Here is a 14,364-nt window from a genome sequence, read left to right on the forward strand (position 1 = left end):
CTGAGCATCTTTCTCGTGAACGGCTGATGAACCCTGTCCAGTCCTTAGTCTGCAGCTCAGACGACCCTGTGGCTTTTCCTCAGTTGGGGACACGTTCAGGCACAGGACTGACTCAGAAAGAGCCCCGAAGCCCATCACATTGGGACAGCCGGCCTCCCGAACCGAAGCCACACCTTCTAGGAGCAGCTGCCCCACAGCTCAGCAGGGACCGCCCAGGCTGCGCCAGTCAGCCGACAGACCGGGCCCCAAGGAGACCCAGCCCGTGCGCACCGTCTCCGGGCCAGTCCCTCCCGGAGGAGGCCTCTCTCTGGTGCGTCCTGCTACTGCCGGTCCCACGGTGGGGGGGTGGGGGGTGTCTGCGGACACGCCCACTGCATCTCCCTCCGGGCGGGCCTGCTGGGCTCAGCGCCACCCATCTGTGACTTTGAAACCTGCGACCGAAGTGCCCAGCCTGCCAGCAGGACCTGGGAGCTCCTGTCTCCGCTCACCCCAGGGAGCCAGCCTCTGCACAAAGTGGGGTGGGCAACCCGCCACTGCGAGGAAGGGCCTCTTCCTTCCGCAGTCGGAACAAACTCCAACGTGTCTTTCAGAAGTGCAAGGCAGACCACCTTCGACGTTCCTCCCAAAGCAGAGGGGCACCGGGGGGTCCCCCAGGGCAAAGGGAGAAGGTGGCTTCGGAGGACACCAAGCAGGACCTCTCTCCCTCACGTGCTTCGGGGTGCTCCCCGCCCCTCCTAACAGCCCCACGTGATAGGAACACCGCACACCATTCCCTCTGCTGAGCACCCCGTCTCCTCCCCTCCCCCGTGAAGCGCTCGGGTGGGGGTCCCATCACTGAGGGAGGTCCCAGCCTTGAGCTCTGTTCAGTTCCCATGTAGCACAGGCTAATAAAAAAGTCCCCAATGTGTTTTATTGCACAAACACGTCATTAGGCGATTAATTAAATTAATAAAAGAACACTGTGAGTACCACCTGGAAAAAGTAGGAAAGAATGGTAAGAAGTGAGATAAAACACGTGTTCAGAAAAGGTTTCTAACTGATGCAAAGAAAGACCGTCACCCAAGCCCTCGCGTGCCCCGACATTCCAGCTACCGTCAGGAGTTCCAGACAAGCTGACTGCACAGAGCTCTGCCGTCGCTCACCACACTCGGCTTGTCACCGAAGGTCCAGGCACACAGAACCGTTTCCACGTGTGCGGCAGGGCAGGGCAGACACTGACCCCGCTGCCTCTAGAGCCTGGTGGTGACAGCCCAGAATGACCTCTTGTGGACATTGCCGTTCTCCCCCGGGTCCCTGCCCACGCTCCAGGGGCCACACAGTGTGTCGTGGGGGCCTGTCTCCTCTGGGCTGGTGATGTGGCGGACGCCACCCCCGGCCCTGCCCGTCCCCCCGCGGGAACCAGACACCCTCCCGGGTGCACCAGCAGAGAAGCCCACAGGGCAGGGGGGGCTGTGCCGCCAGGGAGCCTGGCACTGGCCACCGAGCAGGTGCTGCCGGCTGTGGGCCTGCGCGTGAGGGACGCCCACAGGTGTCTGTGTAAAGGGCAGACCACCGTCCCTGCTGCACACGCGTGGCTTGCTCACCCCAACGCTGAGGGCAGGGAAGCAGACCCTTGGGGAACAAGGGAGACTCACGTTCAAGTTCAGAGAGATGAGTTTGGGGTAACCTGCACTGCCCCTCCCTGGCGCCGCAGGTGGAGACTGACCGCAGGCACGTTTCGAGGAGCAGCGGCGCCTTGCCCGTGGGGCTCAGCACAGCCCCCGACCCTCCGACCCTCCGTGGGAGAGTGGGCCGCGCCCCTGCTGCGGGGACAGCTGGGCCGCGCCAGCCTTAGGCCAGGGATCGTCTCCAGGAAGCTGAGCTCGGTCGGTGTTAAACGGAACCCTGACCTTCAGCAGCCGGCACCACAGCTCCGAAGGGCGACTGCTTCCCCCAGGGCCTGTGCCCCGCCGTGTCCGCTCCCAGCTCCAAGCAGGCCCCCTCTTCCCTCCTGGGGTGGGAGGGGTGTCGTCCACGGCCCATGGGGGCCGGCGTGCTGGCCACAGGCAGGTGAGCAGCGGCAGGCGGGCTGGTCTCGGGGCAGCCTGACCCACGGGCCACGGCGACCTCGCTGCCTCTACACGTCCATTCTGACGAGGGAGGCGCTTGTGCAGAAGACAAAGTGCCCCGGGAAGCAGTGTCCTCAGAGCTGCCGCCGCGGTGACCTCAGGCCTCGTCAGGACCGGCTTCCGGCTTTTTTCTGGGCTCAGGTGAGATGCTCCAGGCGCACCCGGGGCCACACGACTGTGACCGCACTACAGGGTGACTGCTCTCTACGCAGCCTGGGTCTTGCTTTTCCTCTTCCCAGAAGTCTCACCGAAGCATTTCCTTATGTCGCTTTTTGAGCTGGATTTTTGAACAGCTCCCAGCAGATTGAGTATTTCACGGCCCGTGGCCGTCCTCCCATGGTGGTGCATCCCAGCAGGTCCTCATGCCCTGGGCTGTACAAATCACGCCCAGAAGGTCCCTGACTCGGCCACTCCCTGAGGGTAACACCCCAGCGACGCCTGGCCGGGGCGGGGGTGTGGCTGTGCAAGGCGCTGGCACCACAGCCAGACGGCGCTCTGCTCTGGAGAAGTCGGGTCCCCTGTCCCTCTTCATCCCCAGTCTCAACGAGCCGCGAGGCACTGCCTGCCGCCGCCATGACGGCGAGCATTCCGTGTTTACTGACAACCACCAGTCCCCCTCTGGGGAGGGAGGAAAGCAGGAAGAAGGCCCACCCTTCCTGGGAACTGCTCGGACGTGGCGCTCGCTCTGTGACATGGAACAAGCTGTAGCTGCATTTCCAAGGAGCCACGTGAGGGGCGGGTTTCCGGGAGTGAGCCAGAGTCCAGGGAGTCAGAGAAGGATGGCCCCAGGTGCCGCTCTGACAAAGCAGTGTCGGCCGGCCACCCTGTCACTATGCTTGTGGCTCGTATCTACAGGCACAGGGACACTTGTGTCACAACTGTGGCAGGGGTAAGCCTGTGAGGCAGTCTCGTGGAACGAGCCAGACAGGCCAGAATGAGCCCCAGAGGATAGGTCTTCAGGAAAATCAGTGATATTGGTCTCCGAAGCACAGAGCCGCCCTGGCACAGCCTGGGGACAGGCTGGAAGCTGTCCCCACCCGGAGGGGGCTGACAAGCCTGCGGTAGCCTTGCCAGGCAAGAGCATAGGAGGCATTTCATACGGTGAGCTCAGAAATGGCAGCCTCTCCCTACCCCTCCCTCTCTCTCTGCGGGGCAAACAGGAAAGCAAATGAAGTCTATTTCTTTTGCTGTTTTATTTCAACTGTGGCCACCAGCTACCATGACAGCAACTCGGTGTTACCCTCCAACGGTTGCAGAGGCGGTGGGACAGGAGTCTACCAGGGCCCTCACCGCCTGCCCCCGCCTCAGGTCACGGCCCAGGGTCCCAGGCCAGTGGGTACACGCCGGGCGGCCTGGGCCACCAGCTGGGAGCTGAGGCCCAGGTGCCCCAGAGGGAGGCGCTGCAGGACCTGAGTGTGGCCCAGGGGGCAGCCGGGCTCGAGCCCTCTGCCCCAGGGAGAATGGTGCAGTACCTTCATGACGGGCTGGGCAAAATACCGGGCGCTCCAGTCGCAGAAGCCCGTCTGCATTGTGGCTGAGATGAAGCTCTTGTGTCCGGAAGCATCGTCCGGGTCATCAGCGGTCTTCCGGGCGTGTGGGTAGGGGAGAAAGGGACAGAGACGGTGAGACAGGCCACCCCTGCCTCTGTGCATGTGCATGTGCAGTGCAGGTCCAGCCGGACAGAAGGCAGAGGCGGGTGGCCCTGGGACCCTGGGTGTGTGGACAGGGTTCCAGGAACTGGCATTAGGGAAGGCCGCCCGAGTCTGCATGCGGGGAGCCGTGTCCCCGCCCAGGGCCAGAGGATGGCGTGGGCTGCCCCCGTCCCGAGCCAGTTGGACAGGCTCGTCAGTGCCAGGTAAGGGGTCCCCACGAGCTGCGGGCTGCTGTGCAGACAGGGCAGCACTCGGGCGCCCTGACAAGGGCAGGGGTTCCGGCTGTACGCCTGCCCTGGGAGGAGCGCCCTCCAGTGGAGGGACCTGCGAGGGTCACACCTAAAGCATCACACTGCCTACAGGACACCATGTCACCTGCTGCGGGACCACTGATGGCTGGGCTGTCAGAGTCTGAGCCCCCGGCCCAAGACGACCCCGCAGGGCACAGGGCGGTGGGACAGGAGGGGACCCTGAGAGAGGAGCCCTTGCCACCCAGGAGGCTTGCCCGGTGGGAACCCCACAGCAGACGCAGTAACAGGTACCGCTCTGCCTGGGGGACTTCACACACCCGCCACCACGGCACTGTGCTCCGGGACCAGGCCGGGGATACGGTGCAGCTGCCTCTGCCACAGCTCTGGGCGGGCAGGGGCTGGCGGCCCATGTGAGACCACTGCCAGTGTGCCCTTCCTGCTCCAAGGGCACCCTACAGCCACGGGACCTTGGCCAAAACCCCTAGGACCCAGCCTGGGTGTCCCCTGTTAGTGAGCCGCCCCCCGAAATGCAGATGCCCGGCCCTCTCCCCACGGGGTGCCAGCCACGTCCAGCAGCGGCAAAGCGCACTTCCCTGACAGAAGAGCAAACCGGCGGCTCGGCCTGGTCTCACCGCACGGATGCTGCCGAGAGCAGCCCACCCGGGACAAGGCGGGGGTGCCCTCGGGCACGGCCTCCACAAGGGCCGGGGGCAAAGCCCTCAGCACCCCCACCTGCTGGGAGCAGTGTGACTGCGTCACACAGGGTGCAAGACACCCACCTGGTCTGGGCCCTTGTCGAACATCTTCCGTGTGCGGGGGAATTGGTGGGAGTGGGGTGTGTACTGCACCCCCGTGGGCCCGGTGGCGCCCAGCCGGCCTGCAGGCAGCTCTCGGCTGACCGGCTGCTTGGCTGCGTCGCTAGTCGGGCTGGAGCTGCTTGTGCTGGACGTCGGAGGGGAGCCTCTGCCGTTGGGGAAAGACACGTGGCGTCACCCTGACGCCGGACACCAGCGTGCCCCAGTCACCCCCTGCTGCGGCCGTGGCCTGGGGGTATCAGCTCGGATGTCCGCAATCCCCTGATCTGCCAATCCGATTTCCACGCACACGCTGTGGATGCTGAGCCAAAGACTACAGCAAGGACCCGGTGACCCGGCCCGGCGCACGCACAGGTCTGCAGTCCTGGGACTCGGCACACAGCCTCCCTCCCGCAGGTGGGCACTGGCCCCCCACTGGTCTGCGGGGTTTGCAGACCCCCCCGCAGAGTCTCAGCCACGGACGCCAGGCCCTGCTTGAGGTCTGCTGCTGCTCTTGGGCCGTGAAGGCGGGCGGGGCTCAGCCCGGAGACCCACAGGGCGTGGGGCAGGAGCGGGGTGGGGGCCAGAGGAGACGGTGCACGGCGCTGGCCATGGGGGGAGGGAATGCCCGGGGAGAGCACCTGGCACCACTCACCCCGCCTGCTGGATGTGGACACCCTTGTTGGTGGGGCTGGCGGGCGCTGACTGGGTGAGCGAGGACGTGCTGAGGATGCGCTGGGGCCGGGCGTTCACAGTGGCCTGCAAGAGCAAAGGGACCCGAGACACGGACAGTCGGCCACAAGACCAGTGCAGGCTGGGCTGCCTCTGTGTGGCTTCAGTAGCAAAGGCCCCTGTGACTGAGGGGACCTGGCTCTCCACGAAGGTGCCAGCTGTAAACGCCCCCCGAATCACCCTGCAGGTGAAATGATATTGTTTTGCTTATCTTTTTTTAAAAAGTTTTCCTTTAAAAGAGGTAAAGAAGCACCAATGTGTGGTTGCCTCTTGTACACCCCCCCACTGGGGACCTGCCTGACCTGTTGTGCCCTGACTGGGAACTGAACCAGCAATCCTTTGGTTCACAGGCCAGTGCTCAGTCTACTGAGCTACACCAGCCAGGGCTGTTTTGCTTTCCTAGCAATGATCTGCCTGGGTGCAGTGTGGCCCCAGGCCTGGCCCTAGGCAGCCACCAGGACTCAGGGGGCCAGGCCCCAGGAAGTTGGGAGAAAGCTCTCTGGGCTCCGGGCACCAATGAGACCAGGAGTGCCCACTGCGGGCCTGACGATTCACACCCAGGACAGTCCTCTGGACGCCGGCACTCAGGCGAAGGTGGCTCTACCTTCCTCTTCCCAGGAGGACGTGGGGAGAGTTAGAAATGAGCGACCAGGCCCAGAAGATGAGTGGAAATGAGTTGGAAGTCACACACACAGACATGCGTGCGCACACACACGAATGCGGGAGCCGGCGGGGGAGACTGCTGCGACTTCGTGGGCGGGCGGGAGGGCAGCAGCGGGCGCACACGGCTTTGAAATGCGGGCTGTGCGCCGGGGTAGTGACTTCGGAACGCCGTCTCCCCAGGGACCCTCCTCCCATTCTGCTGCTTCCTGGGGCCCCTGCCCCCCTGCCCCCTTCAAGGAGGCTCCAGGTGACAGCAAGTGGGCGCCCAGTGACTCAGTCTTTGGGGGGTGCACTGGGCTGGACTTTGTAGCCCTCCAGGCTGACCAGACGGCCCCTCTTGAATGCCCCTCACACCCTGGCAGTGGCCACCTTCTGACTCTGCTGCAGTGGGGACAGTGGGGACACGCCTGGCACGGTGGGTGTTGGAGATGCCTTGGCTACGGCTCTCCCGGGACAGTTGGGGTTCTAGGCTCAGCCGGAGCCTCCCCCAGCCTGATGGTTCTCGTCGGATCAGCCAGTGTCTACTGGGCACCGCCTGCACGCTGCGGTGGGGAGGTGGCCTCAGGGTCGAGCAGACGGCCTGTCTGGTGAGCCGGTGTGGGGCACTGGGGAGAGGAGTGGGTGCTAGGGCTGGGAGCTTCGGCAGAGCCCCCTCTCTGTGCTGGCCGGTCCCCGTTCTACACGGAGAGCAGGCTACACCCAGAGCAGCAGGAGGAAGGAAGGGAGACGGGCACCAGCCCAACGGGAAGCAAAGGCGGCAGAAGGTGGCGGCTGACCCAGCGAGGCGGCTCTGTAAGTGAGCTTCCTGCAGCCAGGAGGTCCAGGGTGGGAGCAGCCAGGCCCAGAGTGACCTCCACGGGCCTCTTGGGCTTCGTCACCTGCTGCCCGACATGGGAAGCAGCCGCAGGGAGCGCGTCCCCGGCATGTGGTGACTGTGCCTGAGCCGAGGGGCCGGCCTGGCCAGGCTCGGAGGCCCCTCGGAACCCACGTGGCAGGGAAGGGGCCCGGGGCGTGGCAGCGCACGTACCTTGTAGGCGATGCTGTTGAGCACCTTCATGGCCAGGTCACACACGTCCGGGTAGGGGTCTGCGGCCAAGTGCAGGAGGACCCTCCAGATCTGTGTGTAGACGCTGTTGAACGACACGCCTGCAGGGAGAAGGGGGCGGCAGGTCAGGGTCAGGCAGCTGTGGGGGCCCCGGTAGCTCTTCTGGGGACAGCGCCCCCTAAGAGCAGGAATCCCTCTGGAAGGAAACGTGAGTCAGAAAAGGACAGGACTTCCCGCCGAATGCTGGGCTCCCAGTGAGCCCTGGGCTCCTGGGCGTGCCTGGTTCTGTCCGTATTTCTGGGAGCCACCGTGACCTGCGCGAGGGGACATGCTGGGGGCGTGCCCACCCCTCACCCCACCCCCCGTGTGCTCCGGGCTCAATCTTTCACTCGGGCAGCACAGACTGCACTGTCCCCGAGTCCCCAGGTGTCAGGGGGCGCGTGACGCAACCTGGGACCGCAGGACCTCCCAGGACACCCAGCAGCACTCCCTCAGTGTCCTCCATGCGGAGTCTGCGTGCACTGCCAGCTGACAGGACGGGGCACGTGTGTGCTCACACGCGCTCACGTGTGACAGCCCATCTGGGGAGAAGGGAAGGAGAGGGGCAGGCCCCGTGGAGGCCGCTCAAGGCCACCTGACGTCCCCAACCCGACACAGGCATCACCCTGGATGACAGAGGGGAAGGGGAAGGGCAAGGCCATCCTGGCAGCAGGGCAGGGGCTGAGTGGGGAGAAGAGCCGGTACTCAGCCCCGGGGCAAGCCCGGGTGGGATCGGGGGCGGTCCTGCCCCGAGGCACACAGGCTCTGGTGGAACCTGGCCCCTGGGAGCTGCCCCTTCCCACCTGGGGAAGCCAACAGGCTGCTCTGGAGAGCAAACGCCTGCCCAAAAACAGAGATTAGGGGTGTCCCCAGGAAGCCACGCCCCCATATCACGGACAGCCAGTCAGAGAAGCCCCTCTGGACTTTCAATGTTAGAAGGCCACTGAGGGACATGACTGTTAGAGCTGAGTGGGGTTTCGATCAAACCAAGGGGAGGCTGAGCAAGGCTTGGAGTCCAGTCGGATTCCGGTGTGGGCCCTGCGTGGACACTCGTGTGGGTATATCCCCTGCACTGACCGGAGAGAGGTCACTTCTACTCACTGGCTTCTGCCTCCCCCCCCGCCCGAGGCCACTCTGAAAACTCGTCCCAGTGAGCGCTCATGGGCCCTCCAGTGGCTCCAGCTCAGCCACCGTTCTAGCAGGTGTGGTGGCAGCCGGGCTGGGGGGGCCTGCACAAAGATGCCATGGCCGGGCGGGGGCCAGAGGAAACTGTCCCCTTCGTGCTCGTGCGTCTGCACACTCTCAGCGTCCGGCCCCGGGGCTCAAGGGACGAGCACACCTGTCCTCGCAGCAGCACGCCAGCCCAGCGCCGGTCCGGCCTTCAGTGAGGGAGACGTCTGCAAACGCTCTGGGGACGGGTCCACGCGAACCACACGCTGGCCCCTCTCCACCGCCCCCCTGCGCCCAATAGGTCAGACACGGAACAGAGGCTGAGGACGCTCAAACCCTGCGTCCCTGTGACGCCGTCCAGACCTCGCGGCACAGCCGGAGGAGGCGGGCAGTCAGCCCGGGGACCCCGGGACACTCTCTGTGATCTTCATTCCCAGCTCCGCCACAGGATGGCCGACTGGAACTGTGCTTCATCCACGGGGGCCACCGGGTGACGCAGGCAGGAGCCCCATGCAAGGAGGCTGGGAGGGAGGCGGAGCGCTCCGTGGGGACGCTGCAGGCTCACCATGGGCACCATGCAGGTCCTCCCCCTCCGGTGACGTGTGGCGGCAGCCTCCCTGGGCGGGGCCATGCAAGCTGTGACAGGATGTGCAGAGACTCTCAGTGTGACGGCAGAGGATGGCCGAGCTGACTCATGGCGACGGAGCATGGCCTCGGTGCAGATGAGGGTGGGCACAGGGCAGCACAGGGTCCCAGTCCCATCCCTTCCTAGCTGTGGCCTCAGAATGAACACGTCACCGTCACTGTTTACTTCTCAGGAAGTCATTGCTGTGACTGTCGACAACTTCGTGGCGGAGACGCTGCCTCCGACACAACTCCACGACCCGGCAGGAACAACCTGGGTTCTGTCTGCATCCCTGACCACGGAGGGGGGACCTTGTGCCGGTGAAAACAGAACGCAATGCGACCGCAGCCTGTGCACGTTCCCAGCTCCTCAGCCTCCGACCCACGGCCTGCCGTCTGCACGTCCATTCGCAACGCGGGGTGATCGCACCTGGAGCTGGGCCCTGGGGGACAGGAGCCGGGCACATCTGGCTGTCGAATGCTTGGAGAGGCCGCTGTCTGGCGCTCACCGGGCCCCGAAGCACCGAGAACCTGTCTTGGAGTTCAGACCGAAGGTCATAAAGGGCCATGACTGGTGGTCCCAGGGCTCACTGTTCAGCACGGCAGCCACAACTTTCCACACAGCGTGAGATGGAGGGAGATTTGCTCAGAACTCTGTGGTGGCTCTGGGTCCCCGGAGTCCCCTGGTTGGCAGAGTGGCCTGGCCCACTGGAGAGGTAGCTGTGACCCGGGCGCGGGTGCCTCTCTGATGCCGTGGGCTGCATGGTCTGAGGGGAGTCCCAGCTTTGGGGGGCGGGAACTGGAAGGACCGGTGGGGCTCATGTGGAAGGAAGTCAGGTCTGACAGCCAAGTGAGCAACAGGGGAGACCAGGGCCCAGGGCAGATGGACAATGGCAGGCCAGGCACGCTTTCCAGGATGCGGAGCCGAGTGCAATCAAGGCAGCTTCATCCCAACTTGTCCCAGCGGCAGCTGAGCCCACAGCACGCTTGGGGACATAGCACAGGGAGGGGCCCTTGGATCTGGAGTGGCTGGTTCTGTGGGAAGGGACGGGAATGCACTGATGTCCTGCGTCGCCCTAGTTGCGGAGACCCCCTCCACGATGTTCAGTGAAAAAGGCAGAGCCGTGGCTCTCTGGTTGCAACGAAAGAGGAAACCTGCTCTCAACAGGCGGATGCTGCCGGTGACGAGTTCTCCATGCGGTCACGATCCCAGACACTCGTGTGAGCCTGCAGTTCCGGGGCACGCGAGCGCCATCCTTGCGCATCTGAGCGAGCCGACACTGGTGCTCAGCTGCGCGGTCTTCTGAGCGCTCCCACCTCCAGCTCAGCTGATGACTTTCCCACTGGCATTTCAAAGACTCAAGGGACACGAAGACCATGCTCAGTGTCCCACAGCAGATACCTGTCCGGGGGCCCGACTGCGTGAAAGACAGACCAGCACCGAGACCAATCTGACGCCCCCTCGCAGAGCCGAGCTGGGCCCTGACCGAAGTCAAGGCTGCGCGTCCAGGTGGCTAAGGGGTGTTCTCGCTGCGGGCACGTCCAGGGCCCCCTCGACACACAGCACCAAACAGCGGGCCCGCCAATCCAACCACAGAGGCGCCGCCGCTGAGCCACTGTGGCTGCGCCAGCACGGGGACGCGTCCCTGCAGCAAGGACGTTACCCAGGGAGCGGAGCACGGAGGAAGCGGCCTTAGGGTGGGCGGTCTCGTGCCCACGATGACTGTTGGTGTGCACTTCTCTCAACAAGTGCAGGGCTCGGCGTCCCGGTGAGTCCAGGACAGGGCTGTGGAGAGGGCCGGGGCGGGGCCGGGCACACGTGATGTGGAGCTGCAGGAGGACTGTGGACACCGGCCCGAGACAGGCTGGGGGCACTCAGGGCTGCAAAGCTCAGTGGGTGCTGAGCGCTGGGAGGGGTGTGGGCACAGGAGGGGCCCCGAACACCCCTGGCCTTGGGCCCATGTGCCTGAGCGCATGCGGCCCCTCAGCTGAGGTGGGGAAGGATGCGCTTTACTGGGGCGGGGCTCTGGGTGCCGGGGACTCGAGTTTCGAAGTCCAGAGTCGGCGGCACCTAAACAGTCACCCCTTCGCCTTGGCGAGCTCCCGATGCCACGCCTGTGGGCGCTCACAAAACAGCCAGGCCCTGGGACTCGCCGAACCCCAAGCCTGTTGCACTTCGGCAAGACGGCGTTGCAGCGCTCAGCCCTCTCTCCTGGGGCTGGTCGGTTTCGACACTCGTCACGACTTCCGGATAGGGGGACGATAGGCCAAGGGGCCGTGCACTGTGTGCTGTGAGCGGACCCGCGTTTCTGAGAAGGAGCAGGCAGGGGCTGTTCCCGGGCAGGGCTGCCCTGCGGGCGGGAGGGGCCAGAGCGAACGGTGCGGGGCCTCGCCTCGCCTGGGCAGGCCGGCTGCTGGTGCGGGGCGGAGACTGAGAGCCATGAGGATGCTCTGGGTGGTTTCACAGAAATCGGGGTGAAGTGGAGCATCTTAGAAAAACACAACTTACCCACCGAAGCTCCCCTCTGGAGACACGGACAAGCTGAAGANGAGCGGACCCGCGTTTCTGAGAAGGAGCAGGCAGGGGCTGTTCCCGGGCAGGGCTGCCCTGCGGGCGGGAGGGGCCAGAGCGAACGGTGCGGGGCATCGGTGCGGGGCCTCGCCTCGCCTGGGCAGGCCGGCTGCTGGTGCGGGGCGGAGACTGAGAGCCATGAGGATGCTCTGGGTGGTTTCACAGAAATCGGGGTGAAGTGGAGCATCTTAGAAAAACACAACTTACCCACCGAAGCTCCCCTCTGGAGACACGGACAAGCTGAAGAACGCTGTCCTCGTCACACACTTGGGTTCTGAACCCAAACGCGCCAACCCCACGGGGCTGGACGCCCCGAGAACAGGAGTCTCTGCCTCACACTCAGTGTCCCTGTCTCAGGCGGGGCCTGCGAGGGACGCTGCCTGTCACGCCTCCCAAGGGCCGGCCACCCGGCGGAAAACTGCTGTCCTGTGACGTGACAGGGACAGGTGGAAGGTTCTGGCACCTCCGGGGGCAGAGCTGGCCGGTCCAGACAGCCTACCCAGCGTCGCCAGCTCAAAATGGAAATGACTGACACTGTCTTCTCCCTGGCGCGTGGCCCCAGCAACCCCTGCAGGTGGGCGTGGAGCGTGCCGGGCGGGTGGGACTCACCGATGAGGGAGTTGAGGGCGGAGTAGGAGCTGACCCGCCGCATCTTGTCGATGGTCTCGAAGGACAGGATGTACTCCTCCGTGTCCGGGCTGCCGAGCGTGCTGCTGGCGCTGCTGCTGGTGCTCAGGTTCCCGGGGGAGAATGCCACGGCGCCGCCGGCTGCCGAGCCGCAGGGGGGCGTCAGTGTGGGACACCCGCCCCGATTTCGGCCCCACAGCCTCTGGGATGGTGGCGTGTGACTGAGGCGTGTTTCAGCCGCACCCCCAATCTCTGGGTTGCCCTCCCCCGGGAAAGCGGGCTGTGGGGGGCTGGGCCTGTGTGGGGTTGTGGGGTCCTGGGGGATGAACTGCCATTGCCAGGTCACCCTTTTATGGCAGGAATGGGTGGCAGCCGTTCACACAAACAGCATCCAACCCAGGGACCCGGTTCCCAGCAGCTTACATTCCTCCGTCAAGCTCAGGTTCTGCAAAGACTTGTTCAGGCTCCTGGCCGTGGTGACAGTGCGGATGTTCCCGTAGGAGCTGACGGCGCGCAGCCTGGGGGTGCAGGGGCTATCCCGCACAGGCGTCAGACTCCCACCCTCTGCGAGGAAAGGGGGAGAGACGTGTTCGGGGCTTCAGCGCCAGCAGGCGGGGGCAGTGCAAGGAGCAGGGGGTGTGCCGGCCCCTCTGTGAGCGGCAGCGACGGAAGGAGCAACGCTGGCCCTGTGGCCACCCCAGGCGCTCGGCCTGCTGGCGCCGCAGGATCCTGTCCGCTGCCCCCGGCCGCCCTCCGGCAGGGGCACAGCTGTTTCCACGGAGTGTGGCAGCCCCTCAGCACACTAACAGCCATGACGTCTCTGCTGCTGCTCAGGACCCTGTCCCCGCACAGCCGCTGCGCTCCAGGGAAGGGTGGGCGGGGCCAGGAGACGGGAGCCAACAAGGGGCTCACTGTGCGACGCTCCCTAGGCCCCAATGGCACCTTCAGTATTTCCCCAAACTTGGTCTCCAGAAAGGGTGAAAGGAGAGAAGAGTCAAAGGGTCAGAGCAGCCTCCCCACCCGTTCTGTGCCTCCCGGTGCCAGGGGTGCAGGGACCACAGGGCCAGGCAGAGGCGGCACCACAGCGGTGAGGACCAGACACCTGGGCCCGGGTTCGTGAAACTGAGTGGCTGCCGACGGCCCTGACCGAGGGTCCCCATCTGGCCGACACTCACAGGGGAGGGCGTACCTGTGGTCGCGGGAGAAGGCAGCGGGTAGTTCTTCTCCTCCTCCATGAACTGCAAGGCCACAGAGCAGAAGTTGCTTTCGTACTGCACAACCAGGTGAGTCAGCGCCACCACCAGCTCCTGCCAAGAGGAAGAAGGACAGTCACACTCTCGGTGGCTGCGACATGCTGTGGAGAAGCAGTGACACCTGAAGTTCTTGCCGGGCGCTGGAGTCACCGCAGAAGAGAGAAAATAAGTACAAAACTCTGCGCTCGGTATCAGCAGCAGGGACTGTGCCTTCCCGGGAAGCACTGGGAGTGCTGGTGTGAGCACGAGCCTCTCAGCAAGGCGGGTCAAGGTCAAGGTAAGGTCAAGATCAGGCCACTGGCCATGGGCCACCTCCAGGAGGGCACTGAATGCCCGTGAGAATGACCCATGGGAGATGATGGGGTGAGGACACACCAATGAACAGTGCCTCTCCTGAGGGGGAGGGGACAGGCCTTGCCGACTGTCACCAGGCCTAGGCTGGCACCCCTGACGGGCCCAGGGTGGCGGAGCCGCCCGCCCTGCCCTTGGTGAAGCAGCTCTAACCCGACACGGTGATGGCCTCCCCACCAACCAGGCTCACTGAGCCCTCGGTCCGGGAGGTGGGCACCGCGTGCCACAGGGCGGGCACTGCGGACCTTCACAACCCCAGGGAAGCGGCACTGCACTGGGGCCACCTCAGCACAGGCCAGGCTGTCCCACTCAGAGCACAGCGCGGCCTCGCCCGGCGGCCTCCGGCCCCTTCTGCCCCTGCCCCCCAGCTCTGGGTCTCGTCACCTGCCGGTCCTCCGTTGGGGGAGGCTCCCCAGGGTCCTGGGCTCAGCTGGGTGCCTCATTCGTCTCCTCCCAGGACCCCCACCCCCCGCCCAGGACACT

At 65.0% G+C, this 14,364-nt stretch overlaps 1 protein-coding gene across 1 annotated transcript in view; it reads right to left on the reverse strand.

Annotated features, from left to right (window-relative positions):
- The window catches only part of RPTOR (regulatory associated protein of MTOR complex 1), a 138,485-nt gene that overhangs the window by 13,109 nt on the left and 111,012 nt on the right, over nucleotides 1-14,364 (reverse strand). Inside the window, exons 18-24 of the mRNA XM_037068348.1 lie at nucleotides 13,467-13,584; nucleotides 12,701-12,841; nucleotides 12,260-12,418; nucleotides 7,228-7,346; nucleotides 5,461-5,564; nucleotides 4,791-4,974; nucleotides 3,581-3,691 (exon numbers count right to left, since the gene is read on the reverse strand). Coding sequence (XP_036924243.1) covers nucleotides 3,581-3,691; nucleotides 4,791-4,974; nucleotides 5,461-5,564; nucleotides 7,228-7,346; nucleotides 12,260-12,418; nucleotides 12,701-12,841; nucleotides 13,467-13,584 — 936 coding nt within the window. The remainder of the gene's footprint in view (nucleotides 1-3,580; nucleotides 3,692-4,790; nucleotides 4,975-5,460; nucleotides 5,565-7,227; nucleotides 7,347-12,259; nucleotides 12,419-12,700; nucleotides 12,842-13,466; nucleotides 13,585-14,364) is intronic.

Source organism: Sturnira hondurensis, unplaced genomic scaffold (genome assembly GCF_014824575.4).
Source record: "Sturnira hondurensis isolate 20B ecotype Veracruz unplaced genomic scaffold, ASM1482457v3 Scaffold0001221, whole genome shotgun sequence".
In the NCBI taxonomy this organism is placed as follows: Eukaryota; Metazoa; Chordata; class Mammalia; order Chiroptera; family Phyllostomidae; genus Sturnira; species Sturnira hondurensis.